This window comes from Microplitis demolitor, chromosome 7 (assembly GCF_026212275.2).
Source record: "Microplitis demolitor isolate Queensland-Clemson2020A chromosome 7, iyMicDemo2.1a, whole genome shotgun sequence".
In the NCBI taxonomy this organism is placed as follows: domain Eukaryota; kingdom Metazoa; phylum Arthropoda; class Insecta; order Hymenoptera; family Braconidae; genus Microplitis; species Microplitis demolitor.
Genome location: NC_068551.1, coordinates 1,564,307 through 1,585,736, shown reverse-complemented (window position 1 = coordinate 1,585,736; position 21,430 = coordinate 1,564,307). Strand labels below are relative to the sequence as shown.

Below are 21,430 nucleotides of genomic sequence, written 5' to 3'. Positions count from 1 at the left end.
TTATACAAAATGAATTCAATAGCCGAGAAAAGAATTTTTGAAAATTGTAACACCCGGTTTTTTTAGGTGAGTTCAGGGCACAGTAAGAAAGAAAACGAAATTTTTTTGGGATAATTATATTGTTAACAATATTTTCTATTTTTAGATACGATGATACTTAAATTAATATCACAAAATATTAAGATTTTATTGTCTATTTTGATTGACGAAATTAGTAAAAGATGAAGGAATAGTTTTCGTTGTATAAATTTCTTTCAATAGTTTTGTTGACCATATTTTGGGTGTTCGTGTTCGATTTGGGTCCGTAAAATTTACTGCATAAATTCCATAGTTACAAGTGTAACCTCTACTAAATTCAAAAAGATCAATTAGTGACCACACATAATACCCTTTGATATTGATACCCTCTTTTATCAACTTGAGAAGTTCTTTCAGGTGATAATAGTGATATTCTGCTCGGTCGATGTCGTTTAACCCGGCCAAATTATGGTAGTCCATGTAACCATTTTCTCCAATTACTATTTTTGGAATATCATACTTACGTGTTATACGATGTATGGTTAGTGACAGACCCCATGGTTGGCACTATTGGATAAATTTTAAATTTCATAGTCAATGTACGCAAGAAAACGAAAACAATTACAGTCGAATTCCATTAACTCGGACAGTTAGTCTACGGAGGAGTGGAAATTTTCTGGAAATTCCTACTTAACGAATGCCACTTCTTCTTCAAAGATTAGACTATGCGCATGCGCACGTTCATTACATTTTTGATGCGTATATAAATATACAGAACACAAATGTATAGAATCGGGTAGGGGTCAAAATTAAGGGGAAAGTTCTGAGTTAATGGACTTCGACTATTCTAATTCAAATTGGTATCATACATATGGAATTGTGCATTGGTTCTCATATCCTACAACTGATGTATCTGGTACAGTAAAATAATGACGAGCGCCTACATCTGCATCAAAAGATACCGTTTTTTTTATATCTAAATTTTTGAACTTTGATATGGTTACGATTGTGTAATAATTAATGACCAAAAAGTCCGCTGAATTTTTTATCAACACAATTTCTTCTTTTGTGAACTCGGGCAAGCGTGACTTAGGGAATCCTTGAATCGCGCTGTGATTTGCTATCGCGTCTTTCATTGCTTGCGGGTAATCTCCTTTTTTTGAAAAAATTGGGTGCAAAAACCAGTCATTGCGGAATCGTAGATAAAAATTATTTGCTTCGACGTCTTCTGGGTCACTTGGATTTCGTGGAATCGTTGAAAAAGGCGCTATGATGATTGATATTTCTCCTGAAAATAATTTAATATTTTATTAGAATTTATGATGTTTAAATTATGGGTTGTTGAGTCCATGATAATTTTATCCAGACCTTTTTGAGTTGCGCGGAAATTTTTTTTGTACAACTGATACGTTTTAGCATGAGCCAGCAATGCGTGATGGCCACAAAGAAAATCGTAAATTCCAGCTTTTGTTTTATAAATCGGATTTTTTCTCGCCCAAGCTCCGTTATAAGTGTAGTAGCAATTGAACATGGGTTCATTATACGTCCCCCATAATTTGACCTGAAAATTACAAAAAAATTACCATCAATTCTGTTTTCCGTCCTCTTCAAAATAAATTTGATTTTTCAAATTTAATGAAAATAAAAGACAGAAACCTTCGCCCCAAATGCATTGAATACAACTCGCGCGTAATCGACAAACCAGTCGACGATTGACGGATTCGCCCATCCGCCCAAATTTTCCAAATTAAGTGGCAAATCCCAGTGGTAAATTGTAACAAAAGGTGTTATATTTTTCTTCAACATCTCGTCAAATAGATCATTGTAATATCTGATACCGTCTTCGTTGACGTAATCGTCAAAACCCGTTGGCAAAATTCGCGACCAGGACAAAGAAACTCGGTACGAATTTGCCTGAAAATTAATAAAGTCATGAAATTATACTGAAAATAAATCAACTCGTCGCTAATTCAGAACTCACTCCAAGTTGTTTGACCAAATCGACGTCAGTTTTGTACAAATAATAAGAATTTGCTGCCACGTCACCATTCGTTTCGTCATATACTACGGATGGCTTTTCGTGAGACCATAGATCCCAAATAGATTTTCCTTTGTCTATTTAAATTTTTGATCCACCAAATTAGTAAAGTTTATTCTTTTCTAAGCCTCTAAAACTTTCAATAATAATAATAATAATGACTCACTTGATACATTCCAAGCACCTTCGATTTGATAAGCCGACGTAGCCGCTCCAAATAGAAAATCATCTGGAAATTTATCAACCCCGGCACTTTCGGGCTTAGTCGTAACCAATTTTTCAGTGGCCGAAAATACCGGGCCGCTAATAATTGGTAGTATTGATATTAGAATTATAAGATTCATAGTTTTTTTTTAAAATAAAAAAACGACGCAGCGGTGATTTTAACTATAGATTAAAAAACTAACAAACAAGTCATTAAATACTCTGATTTTTAATACAAATATTATCTTATCGTACTTGTACATATTAACGACAGAAAAATCGTGTTCTATTTAATATCCAACTATTAAACTCCAAGCATTTTTAAAAATTCAAAAACTTTTCCTATTTGCACAGCCAGAAATAAAATTTGAAAAATAATCGAATTCGTAGGACATCAGAACAAAAAATATTGGGCATCAAACTCAAGTATGAAAAAATTTAGTAATTAATAAATTAAAGAAAAATATTTGCCAATAATTATTTTTATTTATGTATAGAGCCAAGGTACAAAAAATTAGCTGCTGTTAACATTCATTCTATCGGCAATAGTCTATGAGTTTGTGAGTCATTTTACCCCAATTATACTCTCCCTTGTCTATTTAACGTTTTGATCTTCTGTATTTTAAAACCACATGCGCCTCCAAATAGAAAACCATCAGGAAATCTATTAATTTCTACGCAGAAAAAAAGGATTTTTGGCAAGAAATTTTTTCTCGAATGTAGAATTCAATGGAATCAAAATTCAAAACAATAAAAAGTAGGTTTTTTTTTTTAAATATAATTTATTTAACGAAACCGACTTTCTAGTCTGGCCGTCATTACTTTCAGTAAATTTCAATTCATTCAATATTCAAATATTTTTATTTATTTTCATACATAACATTAATATATATTTTTAATGTAAATTCATTAGTATATAAATATATTTTAATAATAATGGAAGCACTTTATACTTAATTTTAGTAATAAGACGCCATAAAGTTTCCTAATTAAAAAAAAATAAATAAAAATATATAATTTTCTTTACTGGCAATAAAACGCCGGCAGTAAAAATTCTTATGTATAAATATATATATAAATATATAATGAAAATATATGAGAAGCTAAACTAGTAAATATCCTCGCAAAAAATAAAATGAAAAGTCGCGTCAAAGATGAAGAGAATATGAAAACTTAGTTGTTGGATCTCTTGAACTGATGATTGATGGTCTGATTGATGAGTTGATAAATAATCCAAGTAATCTCAAGCATTTGTACCCTTCCTGGTAGTGAGTGTGTGGAGCTGCAAAATAACATTTTCCTTATTTTCCATCATAGACTAATTTTTTTTTATTCATCTTCAAAGTCCGCCCCGTCCGCTGTCAATGTACTCGAACCGCTGTGGGGCAACGAGTAATTACAGTAACAAATCTCGGCTCAAGGTAAGCAAAATAGCTCACAGATTACAAGCAAATGCTATAAATAAAAGTAAAGTTACCTCTTTCTCATCAGTAGCAACTGAGGAATAATTTTTCGGGAGTTCCGGCTCCTTGGCGGGACCTATCGCGTGAGTATAGATCAAACCACCAGCGATTCCTCCAAGAATGGGTCCAACCCAGTACAGCCAGTGGTTATCGAAACTTCCCATGACCACCGAGCTGCCTAGTGATCGGGCAGGATTCATTCCAGCTCCAGTTCTCGGGACTCCGACTATATGTCCGACAGTAACCGCCAGTCCAATTATCAGCGGCGCGATCCCTTTGCTTTCTGGTTTCGCTCCATCGCAAGCTCCGCAGACAACAACCACGAGAATCAGCGCCAGGAAAAATTCAACACCCAGACCTTGAACTGGAGTTACTCCGGGTGCTAAAGACACTAGTCCAAGATATGGTTCCATTATTTCTGGAGACAGTGCGCGGATTATTGCTGAGCCAGCTATTGCTCCAATACTTTGAGCTATCACGTATAAAATTCCACGTACAACTGGTACCTAAATTAAATAACACAACATTAATTCCATAAACATCAGCAATGTCTGAGTAAAATGGACATCCCGAATTCCGGAGAAATTTTTGGAGATGTCCTATTTTGCCCAGGCCGCTTTTATTCGAATTAAAATACCTTTCCAATAGCAAGAAGACCAAAAGTAACTGCCGGATTAATATGACCTCCGGACACATGTCCAATCCCTTGAACGGCTCCAGCAACCACTAGCCCAAATGCCAGTGCAATGGCCACAACATTTTGAGTAACAACAGCTCCACATCCAAAGAAATTAAGCAACAACGTTCCCAAAAATTCAGCTAGCAAAGCTCTCCATAGTCCAGCTTTCTTGTCAGTCAATTCCTGGGCCCCGAGAGCTGTCTTGAGACTCGCCATTTCTACAACATCATAATAATATGTAATGATAAAGGATTGAATCACTGGAGCATGTCAACAGCGTCCCCATGAAATAAAACCAAATCACTGGGAGTGCCAGTTTATTATATTTGGGTGTGATAGGTGTGGTGAGATAATATTTTGTTTTAGTACTCCCCCGCCAGGATGTGTTTAATTTAAACTAATGTACGTTTACATTAACAGCGAGCTTGTGATTATAGTCTGCGGATGTTAATGATGATACAGCTGCGAATGATGACAATTGTCAACGTTAAAAAAAATAGACGAAGACGACCCATACACGATTAGCGGCCGTTGATTTACGTTACTAATTTAGATCGAGGGCAGCAGTACCGCTGTTTCTACACTAACGACTCGCACAAACTCTACTCGAGGTGTTTTTCGTTCAAGACAACGACAATCTCTTTAATACCTTTAACACGCAACACATTACGCTGCAAGACAGTTACTACCACGCATACTGATTGTCATTTAATCCTCAACAAGGCCATTAACGCATCTTTTTACTGGCTGTGTAAATTATTTAATCGTCGATTTATAATTTATAACTCGAAAATTATACCGCCCACTATAAATATTTAATTACTCGCTCGATTTATTTTATTTTGTAAATTTAACTTCTGGTTAACCGGCTGTTTAATTTATTTGTTCGAAAATTAATCGAACAATTTAAAATAAATTATATTTTTTTAAACTAATTTTCAGGTCAATTCGGAGGCCATTTAAATAATAAACTAGACCTAATAGTATTGATGTCTAAAGTATGACGAATTAAATTTAAATTCATGTTATAAACAACTTAAGCGATTATATTGTGGTCTTTTGAAATAAAACTCGAGTCACAGAAAAACATTAAGAGTCTAGGCTGAACATTTTAAATTTAGATGAAACATTAAACTTTAACGCTCTTTATTATTATTATTTTAAGAAAATTTGAATATATATATATATATATATATATATAGATATATTTTTTGTAACCGGTAATAATTGTTGTTATTTCATTAACCGGCAAACTTCCGATTTCAAATATTTTTAATGTACGAGTATGTGAAAAAAAAAAATAAATTGACATTAATTAGTAGATTGTCTAACTCCATTTCAGAAAATCTTCCATTTATCCAAAAAAAAAGTAATTTAAATATTTATTTTTTTTTCTAAAAATCAATTTCATATCTAGTATATATATATAATATTTTATCTTACTATTAGTATCTGAAAATTGCACAGAATCACCTACTAAAAAATGTTAAGTAGACAATTCGCTAATTAGAACGTCGAAATGTAAACAGTAACAAATTATAAAAATAATTGTTAATTTTTAAATTAATTTTTAAAATATTTGAAAGATATCGTAAGTTTGCCAGTTAACTCACAAACAATTATTATTATTATTAATGAGTTTTTTATGGTAAAATATTATATATATATATAGACGTTAATTAAAACTTAAAACTATATATATTTTTGACTGATTGTAAATAATCTAATCTTGTGGTATGTAAATAGCTGTGAGCTAAAATAATAAATTATTATACTGATGTAATTATTGTATAAATTTAATTACATATAAATAAAAATAATAATTATTTTTTTTTTATCATAAAAAATTTATTTCCATAGATTAATGACGTAGAGCTTTTTGATTGGTATGTATTCGTTTTGAAAGGTAAAAAATAAATATTAAATATTGAAAAATAATAAAACTTTGATAATATGATGAAAATAAAATTGCGGTAAAATTTAAACTGTGGGAAATAAAGTATCATCAGAAGTTGAATGACACGAAAGTAGTCGATGTCAATTATTACATAGCAATTTATCTTGTGTACCTAGTAAAGTACTCTTATTATTATTACAGTACAGTATAACATAGAGTACAAACAAGTAAATCGTTAGCCGTTTATGGTTAGTCTTGATCTCTCTTGATGGTTTCTTTTAAATTTCCTCACGCGGACGCGAACCGACCATATCATCATCTACTAATGGAATTTAAACTCCTTTTACACCAGGTACCAGAGTCCTATTTCTATTTATCCAAACTACTTTTTATTATTTAAATTTCTGCTTTTAATTATTAAATTATTAAATATAAATAAATATTTATATTTTTACTTACAGTCTGATTGAAGCGGAGTCAAAGATGATAATCGAAATAAATCACTTGTCAATTATAAAAGTATACAATTACTCAGTTAACGATACCGGTTTACTTGCGCGAATGAACCAGCACCTGGAGCATTTAACCACCAGCCTCACGTAGAGCTTCCTAAGCGACAACTGGACTGTTGTAAAGAGACAACCAATCTCATATAGTATCTAAGCAGAAGTATGTTGGCTAAGACTGCGATGCTTGTTGATGCCGTGCTGGATCCAAACCACGACGACGCGACCACCAAGAGAAGGGATCATTGCTGCTGTTTTAAATCACTCTCCCACACTCTGCCAGGCATTTTAGTACATCAGCATTCAGGTATCATTCAACAATAAACTTGTAATATTTATACTTATATGAGTATACGTATATTTTAAATAAAAACAAATAAAATCTAAGTAAACAAATGATTCTTACATTAAAGCACTTGATAAGCCTTATCTATAACGCACCTTTTGAAACTAGTATTTAGATTTTAAATAAACATTCAATATATTTAAATATTGATAATACAAGTTTGCATGCTGATGTCAATAAAAATAAATAGCCGTACGTTAGATACTAGATTTCAAGATATCATCGATTTAACATTCATTGGAAATATTTTTATTTTATACTAGAAAAAAAAAATATTTTTAAAAATACACCTATGGCTTTTTAAATTTTCTACATGTGCATATTTTTAGTTTTTTTTTTTTTCGTAATTATTTTTTGAAAAAATCCTAAAATTGTTAATCATCTGCTAGCCAGGATCGTCAAATATTTTATTTATTTATTAAAATTTTACTGTAAGATTTTAATTTTTATTTAAATACAGCCATGATTTTTTCCATTTTTTAACAATAATTTTTTGAAGGTCTTTAGAGTAATATAAATTAATATGATGATATCAACTAATACCCAAATTTCGTAATTATTTTAATATGCAATAGTTTTTTTTTTTTTTAACTCCAAAAAAAAAAACTCGACTCTTTATCCTTTAGTTGGAGGCCAGTTTGATATTTAAATTACAAAATATAGATCGGTATCAATTTGAATATTTGGCGGTAAAATTAAAATTGAATATTTCCGGAGTTTAGTCGAAAAATACTCAATTAATTAAATTAACGTAAAAAAAAACATGATCAAAAATTTATTCCATTAATTTTTAAAAACTGTTTGCACAAATCAATAGATTGTAATTGAAATAATTGTAATTATCATGATGAATAATTTTTTTTATTTCCGCAGAAACAATAAAAGCCCGTAATATGAATGGAAAGGCAGAGAGAAGTGACTGAGTCATTGCTCATTATATTTTTTTATTATAAATTATAATAAATATAAATTCTATATAACCATCAAGGATAAACATTACAATAAAAAAAATTTCGACCGTCATTATTATTATTAACTTACAACAAATAATTAAAATTACTCACAACAAATCCTCAGATAGTTTAAACATAAAATTACTATTAATCTATTATTAAATTAACAAGTATCAATTGAAGTAATGACTAGATCTACGTTTAGCCAACAGCTCATCTCAATACGTCAATTATTATTTTTTATTATCAAGAAGCTGCGTTAGATCATAATGATTCTGTTTAAAATCATCTCCCGCCGATAAACTTCGCCGTCTGTTCATTAAAATAATCGTATTATTTTATTTTCGCGCCACTGCTACTCATCAAATTTAAATTAAGCCGACCGTGAATTAAATCTCTCTATAGATTTATATCAATCAGCCATAAAAATAACCCGCTTTTAAGTTCATGGAAAATTTTCATCAAAATTATTCCTTCATATCAGCATTCATTATTCATTACTCATTACGTCTGTCACTTGTCTAAATTATTCTAGACACTCCTTTAATAATTATTTTACAACGCATTTATCATACGATCAATGACAAATAACCCCTGCACCTTTTGTTATTGTTATCATTATCATTTCATCCCCGATATGGTCACGCAGTCATAAAGTTAATTGTCCACCTTCTGTTGTATTTGCACGCGAGCTCTTATCTATTCTTTTTTCATATATCTATATATTTATATGGATCTACCTGCTTCTATAAAAATCTACACGTCAGAGGATAGTCCGATCTACACTCTGAGACCCACTGCATACATATATATATATAAATATATAATAATATACAAAATTATAGGCATAAAATAATTTAGTTAAGTACCGGAATAACCTTGACCCCAATCTTTTTTTGGGCTTATAAATTTACATATTTATTTAAATAAATTAAATTATTAATTTTAAATGTTGAAGTCAATTGACGTCTAATAATTTTTTAATTTTTTTAAAAATCATTACTAATAAAGTAACTTTCATTTTTTTAATTTTAAATTTTTATGGCGGGAAATATTTGAAAAATTGCGCCATTTTTATTTTTTACCTGTGGTTTTTTTTAATTGACGGGAAAAAACATCCGACAATTGTTGTCGTCTTATTATGGGGTAATAATTTTTAATCACGTGATCTAGAGGAAAATAGGGAAAATTAGTGATAGCGTAAATTTTTTTTTTAAAAATTCATTTATATTTTTCACTAAATTTTCTTATTTTTAATTGGAGATCCATGAAAAAGATAAAGAAAGATCTAAAGTACAAAAGATTCAGCGTTAACTAGAAAGCACGACCTAAAATGCAAATCACATCTTCATACATTTTTACCTGCAATCTTGATTAATGTCTGATAATAAATCACGTAACTGCACGTGTATCGGAAGTAATTTAGAAAAAAAAAGAAAAAGAATGTTTTTTTATCAGAAATTTTTAATTTCAATTTAAATTAGCATTTGAATTTTTCCTTTAATTAATATTTAATTATTTTTCACTTTGTTGCAGATAACAATCGAACATGATATTTTTTAGCACGCACAGCGGGATCATGTGACAATGCAGGAATAATTTTCTAGTGTCAAGGTTGCGGTGTGTATTTAATAGACACATCGTTTACACATGTCCCAGGTGGATCGTTTACGGTTATTTTATCCGTTTGTCAATTGCGAGCAGTTATAATAAAACGTAAAACAAATATTATTAATTTTAATTGTGTAATATATGGAGTTGCTCCAGATCGAACGTCACGGTCATGATGGATATCGGATGACGGGTTATTACTTTAATTTCCGATAAACTTCTGTGGAAAATATCAAATAAATAAAATATAAATATGTTATTTCATTCTGTCATTATTGGGGTGGAATTTTAATTTGAATTGTAAAGAGGATTGGGGAAGTGAATAATAGGGGGTTGGAATGCCGTCAATGAAGCATTGTAGTAAGGGTTAAATCCTGTTCTGGTCTACTGTGGAATGCCTACTAAGCCAGTTGGTAAACGAGAGTCGTATTTGCAACTTTGGCGAGAGTTTGTTGGCCATCATAACGCTTATAATAACGCCGCTCAAAGGCGCGTTGTTTTTATTGTAAGTTAAATATATAGATACGTTTTTATTCATTACTTTAATAAATTGTCAAGATAAAAATGAGGCCGTTATTGATGTGATGGAAAGTATATAAGATATGTCGCGACAACGGAAACATTTAAGACGCGAAATTTTTTTTCTCTGACATCTTAATCATTGGAAAATTTTTTGAATTTTTTTTTGTATGGAAAAATTATTTAATTTATCTAATAGATAGTTTTTGTTACAAGTCGCCGGCTGCTATGAACATTGCGACGGTTGTTCCAGTTCCTGATACTCCGATTGATGATTCAGTGAGTGAGCAGGATGCGAATTCTTATAAAGGACGTAAGTTTTAGTTTTAATTATATTTTTTATTTATTATTTCTATTAAAATTTTTTTTAATAATCGATTTTTTAAAATTGATTTTTATAATTCGATAAATTTTTTAATCGTAATCGCAATGGGGCAAAATGAAGACTAAAAATAATTAATTAATTTTTAATTTTTTAAAAATTAGTCAAAAATTCATGCTGTCCATTTTACCTCATTTTCTTACAATTTTATAGATGATTAATTTATTTTTAAATTCTAATTAAGTTGACATAAAAAATAAAAACATAAAAATTTATCACTAGTCTACTGATCTATTTATTGCGTGATTAATTAATAATTAATATTAATTTTTTGATTAAAATATAATTAGTGTCACTTACGAATGACATCGACTCCATTTATTCAATGCCAGATTAATTAACAAAAAAAAACTTTAATTATTTTAAATCATCACATTCTCTTAATAAATCAAAAAAATTTTTTTTTATAATTAATTAATTATTCAATTATTAAAAAAAATTTTAAAATAAATTTCGACCGTACCGATAGAGTTTGAATAAATCGACCCAAGTTGTAGCGCACTCTACAGTCAACATGTTTTGCGCAGGGTACAAACTGTAAAAAATATTTTTTAAATTTGAAAAATAAAAAAAATCAAAAGCGAATCTCTACTGTTTGAACATGCGTTTAATAACTTTAACAATATTTGGTAAGTAAGACAAAAAAAGCAAAACCGGTTAATATAAAGTTAGTCGAGTTTCTCACGTTGTCGATTGAATTGAAAATACAAATAAATTATAAATCTACTACGCCATAAAAAACAAACTGACGACTCATCGTCAACGGGCCATTACATATTCTGTTCTTACAACTTTGACCTTGATCCTACTATTATGACATAAAAATAATAAAATTTATATCACAAAACCTACAACTCAAAATTTTACTCAAAACCGCTAATTTTATAAAACAATACAGTTCTTACGTAATTTTTTTTTTTTTATTTTACATAGACGTCTAATCTTAATCTTTATCCAACAATTATCAGATCTAATTAAAATTATTCATTAAAAAAAAAAATTAAAAAAATTTTCATATCCGCAAAAAAAAAATATTTTGCCGCCATTATTTTAAATTTAAAAATAACAAAAATGAATTATGACAATGGTAATTTTTAAACTTTAATCAGATCATTTTTGAAATATTTTGAGAATCCTTGAAGAAAAAAAAAAATTTTATTAAAAAATTTTTCACTTATTGCTCAATTTTCGTCCTTGTAAATGTTCCTGGAAGCCAAACTTTTATTTGCCGTAAAACTTAAGATTTAAAGTAAAATTTAAAACACAACAAAGTTGAGGACCTGGACACTGAAAAATAATGTCGCAAGTTTATTGCCTAGGGTAATAGCTCTTAGTTTTGCTTTCAGCATATGTGCACAATAAATTTTTTTTATTCATAAGATTTTTTACAATAAAATTTTATTATTAAATTACTGGATTTACTGGTTAATCTTTATGTTACTTTACTAAAATAAATAAATTATTAAGTAATAACAAAAAAAAAAGTAAAAGAAAATAAAATAATTAAATTTAACATTAAAAAATTTATTAAAATAAATACGCGGCTTAAACATGTCATTAAATAATCATCACTGAGTCATCTAATACAGTGTTGTATATTTCCGGTAAATTTATTTACTAAAAATTATAACATAAAAAAATATAAATAAATATTTGTCAGGAAATAGTAAAAAATATTTTTCAACGCCCATTAATATTTGAATTGTATCTTAATTTTAAATAACTAATTATGAAATATTAATAACAATAATTACTGTTTTTATTACACTAATTACCTAAACTTAATTACAAAAAAAATAAAAACAAAAAAAATCCACATGTAGAAAATTAAAAAAACTATACATGCATTTTTTTCAAATATTTTTTTTTTGTAATTTATCGTTTAAAAAAAAATTCAAAATTTATTAGACGTCAACTAGCTTCCGTATCGTTAAAATTTTTTCTATTAATTTCATAATGAAAATTTTTTTTTGCGCCAAGAAATCCTTTTTCTTTAATGTCCAGTTATCGTAATGTTGAGTCGGTAATAGCGCAATAAATGGTAATTTAAAACGTAACTAAATGGTATTTACGACAGCCAGTGAGTTGTTCATCAGTAAAATTTAATCAACAATTGCATGCTACGGTGATGATGCTCTTGAAGTTTTTATGTAACAGTATCTAACCAACACGTTAGTATTACACCTGACGAGTCAACCTTAACCCTAAGTTTCCTCGACACTGATACCATCTCATTGTTACTGACATGCAATATTTGTTTTTTTTATTCATACATGCACCTTTACTACATTTATTTATTTATTATTTAAATAATCTACAATTACATTTGTTATCTTACTCCAATATTTTCCACTATTACGTCGTAGGCGGCTAAAAATTCTTAACATTCATATTTTCAATTGGTAATTTTTCTGATGACTTAATTTATAATCGCCTTTTAATTTTTCTCTAAGTATCCAATGGAATTAAATTAAATATATAAGATTCCTACTGACTGCGCATCTTAATGACTGACGAGATTCGATCCAAGATATTTACTATTAACTATTAACTATTACCTGGTAATTTTATAATTCCTTTGTGTTTCCTTGAAAATAAAATTAAGTCAGTGTTATTTCAAGTATCTATTTTTTTATTACATGTATCAAATATAGTAAATAAAATAAATACCGTTCAAAAACAATGAAATTCGTATTTCCAATTTTTTGCGTGTTCCCTATTCTAATTTAATTTTTTTTTTTTTTTTTTTTTTATAAAATAATTCTCATGATAAATATAATTTTAGTACTGAAATATATTTTCTAGTTGTCTGTATAAATGTACTTAATAATTACCAGTGAGTGTAGATCCCACCCTATCAAAAAAAATCCATGTGGAAATTATGGGAATCCATAGGAATCCATATAGGAATGGATTTATATAAGAACCCAGGTAGGAAACCACGGGTATCTGAATTCTCGTAGGAAACTGTGGGTATCTGGATTTCCTTATGAAAAATTCCCATAGGAAACTGTAAGTATCTGGATTCCCATATAGAAAATTTTCATAGGAGATTGTGGGTATCTGGATTCTCACTTTAAGTGCAAATTTCCATGGGAAATCGAGGTAATAATCCATATTAGATTCCCATATGGACTTAAAATGGAGTGAGTCCCCATAGCAACCAACCTAAGAATCTATATCGAGATCTATGCTGGATTTTTATAGAAAACCATATGGGAATCTCTCCGGAAACGGCCTGTGAGAACCCACAGTAATCTAGGCTGGATTTCCATATGGATTTTTTTTGATAAGACAGCACTTGAAACGCCAAAAAAAATTTTAATAAACTTGTTTACTTAATTTATATTAATATAATATACTGTCAGATTAAATTGTCATACATTTTTTAAAAATAAAAATTGTACGAGTATAAGTAAGTAAAACATGACATCCGCCATTGAACAAGTGTTTGAATCTCTGAATATTTGAATAATTTTAAGTTTTATGTCGACATATATATATATATTTATAACATATTATCAAAATGTATATGCAGAGTGGTATGAACAAGGTTAGAGAACTGTTTGCTCGACTAATATCAGGCATTATTACAAATGCTCTTATTATCATCTACAAATTAACTTTCTGAGATGCTCGAGTACACTTGATGTCATATATGTGGATATATATTATAACCGGGTCAAAACCGCAGGTGGACGACTGTTTGCTTAGTAGCTACCGCTACTAATATAACAGTCTTTTATTTACTTACTGCTACTTCAATTAAATTTCAATTACTTTTTTTTTTTTTCGCTTAATTAATATCTCATATTGTATGACATGACTTGAAATTTTTTTTGCAAAAAAAATCAAAATTACTAACTATTAGTATTTTTAATTGCATTATCTTGTAATAAATAATTAAATTTTTCCATTAATTAATTTTTTAAATTTCTAGACAATAATTTAAAATCTCAATTTTTAATTAAAATTTTTAATTAATAAAAAATTTTTTAAATAATTAAAAAAAAATTATTGTGGGTAATAAGGAAAATTTATGTACGTCCGTAATTTCTGATAAAGATAATGAGCAACACTCTGATTTAAAATTAATTGAGGGACAGACATGTGGGTGATATTTGTCTAGGGAGATTTTGAGCGAAGGTGAGATGAGTAATTGAAAGAGATGGGTAAGAAAGATGTTACGAAGTGAGTCGAGAGTAAAATGGTCCCAGTAGAAGACGAGAACACGATATAATACGATGGAGAACACATAACATAACACGAACCAAGCACACATAACACATAACACGGGGAACACTGTGTGATATCTCCTGGAGAGGGAAAGTGAGATCGAGGGGGGATACTTGCTGATATATGAAGGCGAAATCGCGGGTCGCGCACTCGATAATCCAACTGTACCCTCGTGTACTCGATGTTTTGATTTTTTTGTTTAAAATTTTTTTTTTTTTTTTTATAAAACAACTGACTGGTGACCGGTCGTTCTGATCTTGTTTTTTTTTTTGTTTTCTTTCTTAAAAAAATATTTTTTGGTGACACTTAACGAGGATTTAGATAAAAATGAGTAAATCGTGGAAAGGTATGTTTGCAAATTTAATTTATTAAGCTAAAAGAAATTTATGATCAAGCATTTAAAGATTTAAAAAAAAAAAAAAATTTGACTTGATTATAAAAATATATGACTAGAGTAATTTAGTAAGTTGAATGGAAAATTTTAAATTGTAAAAAAAGTAAATCGTGTCAATAGAACGAGTGTAATAAAAAATTAATTAGTTAAGATTTGAGAAATAAAAATAGTAATTAAGACGATAAATTGATCGGCATTACAATAAAACCATTTTTATCTCGTTTAAACGGTTTGAAGAATTTTTATTTTATCTACGACACCGCAATACGACCGGCTACTGACATATATTTATTTACCTAGTCATATAATACCACGTTAGTTGCTCCTACATGTCCATACCGTTCGTTAATTATAATACCCGCCATTAAGATAAGGTCACCCAGATCAAATTGTACATCACGAAATAAATTTCATTATTTTCCACAATAATTACTATATTTAAAATTACCAAAATTTTCACTGAGAAAAATTTTTTCAGGCGCAAAAGATTTCTTAGGATTAGAAGAAGTTTCGAAAATCGAGTTCTTAGTTCCACTATTCAGTGAAGCACTCGGTACATTTTTATTGGTTTTAATTGGATGTGCATCATGCCTCACATGGGAGGAAACAAAACCACCGACAGTAATTCACATCGCATTTACATTTGGTCTCGCAGTTGCTGCACTAGCTCAGGTAAAAAAAAAAATTCATATATTTTTTACTTCCTCTATTTTATTTGTCTGCATTAAAAAATGTTCTGAATATAAATTTTATTAAATAAATATATATATATATATATATATATATATATATATATTTAATTAAGATTCAAAACACGCGCCAACCTTGCGACGTTAGATATTCTATAAAAATATAAAAATCTAAATATTCCACGTGGCCGAGATTGCAAATAAAACTAAAAAACAAAATATATGTATATAAATACTAGATAAATGTTACCGATGATGAGTTCCTTGAGATAATCGCCGTTGACCTCACGCATTAAGAGAAAGAGTTACCGCGATAGAGACCAAAAATCCCATTCACTAAATTTAATTCACATAAAAAAAAATAATATTTATATAAATATATATATTTATTTAATATTATACTCCATTATAAATTATAAGTTGTAATATTTTATCTCTTTTTTCATCTTCATTTTTATTTTATCGCAATAATATATAATTTAATATGATATATAATTAAACGAAAGGTAAAAAACAATCGAATCAAATTTTAAAAAAATAATCTGATTTATTATTTAGATCCAATCTTTTATTTTTTTTATCAGCTCCTGCAAATACTAATTACTAATTATTAAAGCCTGGGTAAAAGTATAATTGAGTCGGGATTAGGAGAGTGCGGAGTACAGTTGGGGGGAAATAAAAATTTGAATTTATAAATTTAAAAAATACAGGGAAGAAGTAATTGGGAGGAAGAAAAGAGTCCTTTTAAATTAGCGAGCATATGCCGGTACAGAGATCTCAGGTGACCTCGGCCCCGAAAGAATTTATTACCTTCGTTGAGGAGCGAATGTGCATTACATGTAAGACACGAAGTTTTGGTGTGCAAAGTGACTCGCGATCAATCCCTGAGTATGCAGACGTACGCCTTCGTGTCAACAAATTTGTACCAATGACAATGTACACTAAGACGATAAGGTCGAGATAATTAAATGTAAATGTCACTATTATGCTACTTTTTATTGTTATTATTATTTAAATTTTACACTCAACATCCCAATTAAATCATTACCGAAAACTTATTTTATTTTATTTTATTAAAATACATAATAAAAAAAAAAAAATATTGAGATTTAACCTTTTGGTAAATGAAGAGTAAAGAGAAAGCATCCCCTACTATTCCATCATTTCAAACACATTACGCATACACAGTTATTAGTTTTACATAATCGAACAATCAAATCAATCAAATCTAATCTAATAGTCGTTAAAAAAAAAAAAAAAAAAATTAAATAGTGACATAATATTTTTTATTACAAAAAATAAAATAATTTTTTAACGACAGAAATTTAATGAACTTTTTTACAAATAAATAAACAAACAATATAAAAATAATTATTACATGTAATTTAGACTCATTAATCGTCACAGGATTGACAAATGTCGAGTCTATGATTACGTAATTTACTAAAAATAACCGTGGGCGTTTTACCATCGTCTATATTTATATTTTTCATGAGATTGTTTCTCATCAAGAAGCGATAATTCTTCTTAATACACAATCCCCGATCCTTAATCTTCAATACTTTGAGCACAGTACATAATAGAGTGTATTCATAGTAAATATAAATATATACCAAGACGAAAAAACCCCTCGGGGAGTGGGATATCCGTTGACACGAGTAACGAATTAGATTATCATCATATATCGCGTTAAAATACTGGCAATATGTATAAAGTATATATATATAATAGTGTAACATAGACAAGAGAAGGGTAAATAAGGCCGCGGATTCGCCCAAGGGGTCTAACTGTCGGATGGTGCAATTTGCCCCGGAGGCTCTGACAACCTACTACATCCACTTATTCTCCTCTTTCCGACTCGTAAAACTCCTTTACCCGACCAAGACGACGTCCACGAGTGCTCTGCATCCGTGCACTTGCCTTTCCCTCTCAAAGGCTTATATTTTTTACTTCACTCCTTGTAACATTTAAACTCTTTTTCATGACTCATCAAATTATTCAAAAGTAAACAAACAATTTAAACCGCTTTTTTTAGCTTCGATCATCTACTCCGCCGAAATTTAAATAAACAATTAACGCGCGTTAATTTATCGCGTCTTGCTTAAAGTTTAGACTTTTTTTTTTTTAAATAAAAACACGCGCGTTTCATTAGTTTTTTTACGTAATCTTTAATTTATTGCGATTAAATCGGTTCGGTTGATCGAGTGTTCATATATATATATATATAAGTATATTAATATAACTTCTACTTGTATACTTAGGTATGTAATATACATGAATGTACACAAGTGTAATGTGGAATCGCGTGCCGCGAAAATGCCTCGAGCGATTCTTCATCGCGAATCTTACACTTACGCTAAAATATAAATTATTATTATTATTATATATAGTAAGAGGAGTGTCAATTTGAATTTAAAATACTTTAATATGTACTTTTGTCCTAAGGTTGGTCCGTTTTTATTTATTAATTTTTTTTCCAAAATTTGACCTTTGACAAAAAAATATTTAAATAAAATTAAAATACTAATTTTAATATACATTTTACAAGGCTATTAACCGGAGTTACTTGTTACTAGTTAATAAAAATTTAAATAAAAGACCGCTCCCGCGGCAATAATGCAACTGACGTAATTCAGTCGGATCATTGTCCGATTTTTGAATTAAAAAAAAAAATAAATATTAATGTTTATTTAAAATATTAAATCTTGGCGCGCATTCATCTAAACCAACACAATTATCATTATCTCTAATTGAGCACTTGAATGCATCTTAATTAAGTCAACAATTTATTATTGACACACAATTCATTGTTATCAAACTAATCAATCATAAACTAAGACATTTTATTTCTCAATGAACATTTTAATTGTCGTTTATTGTAAATAAATAAATAAATAAATAAATAAATAATAAAAAGCGACGCGTATACGTCCTCGACCGCTAAATTGCAGTAGTAAGTAGTGTAGGTACAGCGCAATGGCAAAGTGGGCGATGCCTGGAGCTAAAATCCGCAACAAATAAGAGACAAAGTCTCAATTTAAATTCACATTCACACCTCGCACGATAAATTTACCCGCGATCAACACCCGTGATTAGTTTTGCTGTATATCGTGATAAATTGCTCTCTTATCTCACCTTTTTCCCTACAATCTCATAAATTATTTTTATAATAAATAATATATATGATATTTATTATATTAAAGTGACGTAATGTAAACATCAATAAATTACAAATGTATCAATGATATTTTTTAAAATATATGTATTTTAAATTCAATTAAAAGGGTAATTGATAAATATAAGGTAGGGTTCCCTTAATGGTAATATAAAAATATATCAGCGTGTAAAAGTTATTTTAGTGCGCGAATTTAATGTCTGGGGGCTGTAGGTCAACATACCCTCGGGGCACAAAAATTGCCAACTAATTCTTCGAGAGAGGCTTTTATATACATATATATTTATATATACATATACTAATATAAAAATACAAACAAACACTAAAGTGCGCTCACTTACTCGAGGACATCTCAGCCCCTGTCGTCATAAAAACTATTTTTTTATTTAAATCTACAAATTTAAATTTTTCATATTTATTATTAATTATATATATATATATATATATATATATATATATATATATATATATATATATATATATATATATATATAAACTTTTTTATATATAATTATCCTATAAATTTTTTACAAAAAATTTGAACACAAAAGTGCGCTTACACTCGACCAACATTAAATTGATGATTAAAATTTACAAAAAAATTTTGCTAATTATTTTGAAAAAAAATTCATCTAATTATTAATTGCATTTTATTTATTTATTTATTTATTTATAATCAGAGTATAAGAAATTTCTGATGAAAAATAATGGTCTAATTGTTTAGAACGAATAATTAATTATAGAAAAAAGGATACGAGGTAAAAATAATAATAAAAAATAAGCAAAAAAAAAAAAATAAAATAAATCGAATGAAGAGAATTACGCAATAGGTAACATGTTAGCGCATATGTGCTCAAAGAATAGCCTGGGGCTGCTGAAGACCTTGCTGTCGTGTATGAGAACTGGGTTGCCGGGTCCGAGCGTTCGAGACCCATCAGACCAAGTGGTGTCTGTTTCTTCAAATAGAAGTTTAAATAGCTAATTTAGAGAGTACTCTAATAAATATAATTAAATTTATTCATTCACTCATTCGGTCATTAATGACAGTTATTAAATAAATAAATTATTGTACTTGCAGGTCTTGGGACCAGTGTCTGGATGTCATGTGAACCCTGCGGTGACGGCGGGTCTTGTCGTTAGTGGTAAATGTTCATTGTTGAGAGCGATTTGTTATATTGTTTGTCAATGTTGTGGTGCTATTGCTGGTGCTGCTGTTTTGAAAGTAAATTTTTTTGTTACTTTTTCGTTTGAAGGCTTAAGAAATTCTTTTTTTTTTTATTAATTGTCAATTTTATGCGCAGGTCGTCATACCGCCGGCGATTACCTCCCACGGAATAGGAGCGACGTCATTGGGCGATGGTATAGATAGTGGTCAGGGAATTCTAATGGAAGCAATAGTAACTTTTCTTTTGGTCCTCGTTGTCCACGCAACCACTGATCCAAAACGTCGCGATACCGTCGGCTGGGCCCCTTTGGCCATCGGGCTGACAATAACTGTCGCTCATATGGCCGCGGTTCCTGTCACGGGCAGCAGCATGAATCCCGCGAGGTCTTTTGGGCCTGCGGTGATTCTGGGATCTTGGACTCATCAGTGGATTTATTGGGTCGGTCCGGTCGTTGGCGGGATTGTTGCCGGTGGGCTTTACAAATTAGGACTTAGAGCCAAGTCCAAGGATGACGATGAAGCTTCTTATGATTTTTAAATTACTTTACGGCTGATGATTAGGGCATTGATTTTTTTTTTGTTATGCAGCTCTTATTTTTTTTTTTACATAAAAAATATTTGCGGTTTATTTAAATTTTTTCAACATCTTAAGATTAAAAAAAAATTATGGTCCAATAATTAGTCGAGTTTTTTCTTCAATTTTATTAAAATTTTTTCCTTAATTTTAAATTTTAAAAATAGAATTGAAAAAATTTGTTTTTTTATCTGCATTAACTCGGCAAATTTTTTACATAAAAAAATAATAACTGCATAATTTACTTCTAATTAGTATTGCCATATTTTTCAATTAAATTTAAAAAAAAACTCATTCATTTTTTTTTAATTGCAAACAATCATTTAATATAGTTTTTTTTTAATTATTAATTATAATTATTAAGACTTGTATATATTGTACTTAAGAATAAAAAAATAAATTTCATTACAGTATTTTTATTTTTATTAAAATAAATACTAACTAATTTATTTAATCTAATTGATAAGTTGAGAAGAAAAAATAAAAGTCTTATTTTAACCCACGCGATTTAAATAGAATAACAAAAATAGAACAGTAGAAAGTGTACCGTAGAAAATCAAGCAGTTTACTCTCAGCTCCCG

At 29.2% G+C, this 21,430-nt stretch overlaps 3 protein-coding genes across 8 annotated transcripts; 1 reads left to right on the top strand and 2 right to left on the bottom strand.

Moving 5' to 3' along the window:
• Positions 1-162: 162 nt before the first annotated feature.
• Positions 163-2,447, bottom strand: LOC103570943 (myrosinase 1). Of its 2 annotated transcripts, XR_549007.2 has the most exons (7): positions 2,223-2,447; positions 2,000-2,133; positions 1,675-1,932; positions 1,387-1,579; positions 1,044-1,306; positions 888-964; positions 573-585 (listed from the first exon to the last, which is right to left on the bottom strand). XR_549007.2 is itself a non-coding variant. In XM_008548858.3 (6 exons), exons 1-6 carry the CDS (start codon positions 2,398-2,400, stop codon positions 187-189), a joined length of 1,581 nt encoding a protein of 526 aa, XP_008547080.1. In that variant the 5' UTR covers positions 2,401-2,447; the 3' UTR covers positions 163-186. The 2 variants fall into 2 exon arrangements, 1 of the variants encoding a protein (XP_008547080.1); XM_008548858.3 differs by having other exon boundaries at positions 163-585; positions 888-1,306.
• A 103-nt stretch (positions 2,448-2,550) lies between these two features.
• On the top strand, positions 2,551-21,141 carry LOC103570939 (aquaporin AQPAn.G). Of its 3 annotated transcripts, XM_008548853.3 has the most exons (8): positions 2,551-2,686; positions 2,758-3,017; positions 6,761-7,112; positions 9,641-10,220; positions 10,451-10,547; positions 15,725-15,918; positions 20,189-20,332; positions 20,412-21,141. In XM_008548853.3, exons 4-8 carry the CDS (start codon positions 10,110-10,112, stop codon positions 20,811-20,813), a joined length of 948 nt encoding a protein of 315 aa, XP_008547075.1. In that variant the 5' UTR covers positions 2,551-2,686; positions 2,758-3,017; positions 6,761-7,112; positions 9,641-10,109; the 3' UTR covers positions 20,814-21,141. The 3 variants fall into 3 exon arrangements, with proteins under 3 accessions (XP_008547075.1, XP_053596898.1, XP_008547076.1); XM_053740923.1 differs by lacking the exons at positions 2,551-2,686; positions 2,758-3,017; positions 6,761-7,112 and having other exon boundaries at positions 9,633-10,220; XM_008548854.2 differs by lacking the exons at positions 2,551-2,686; positions 2,758-3,017; positions 6,761-7,112; positions 9,641-10,220; positions 10,451-10,547 and adding an exon at positions 15,074-15,198 and having other exon boundaries at positions 20,412-21,130.
• On the bottom strand, positions 3,029-6,850 carry LOC103570942 (aquaporin AQPAn.G). 3 transcript variants are annotated; one of them, XM_008548857.3, is made up of 4 exons: positions 6,759-6,850; positions 4,361-4,620; positions 3,738-4,229; positions 3,031-3,638 (listed from the first exon to the last, which is right to left on the bottom strand). In XM_008548857.3, exons 2-4 carry the CDS (start codon positions 4,616-4,618, stop codon positions 3,600-3,602), a joined length of 789 nt encoding a protein of 262 aa, XP_008547079.1. In that variant the 5' UTR covers positions 4,619-4,620; positions 6,759-6,850; the 3' UTR covers positions 3,031-3,599. The 3 variants fall into 3 exon arrangements, with proteins under 3 accessions (XP_014298015.1, XP_008547079.1, XP_008547078.1); XM_008548856.3 differs by having other exon boundaries at positions 3,031-3,542; XM_014442529.2 differs by lacking the exon at positions 6,759-6,850 and having other exon boundaries at positions 3,029-3,638; positions 4,361-5,675.
• Positions 21,142-21,430: the final 289 nt, after the last annotated feature.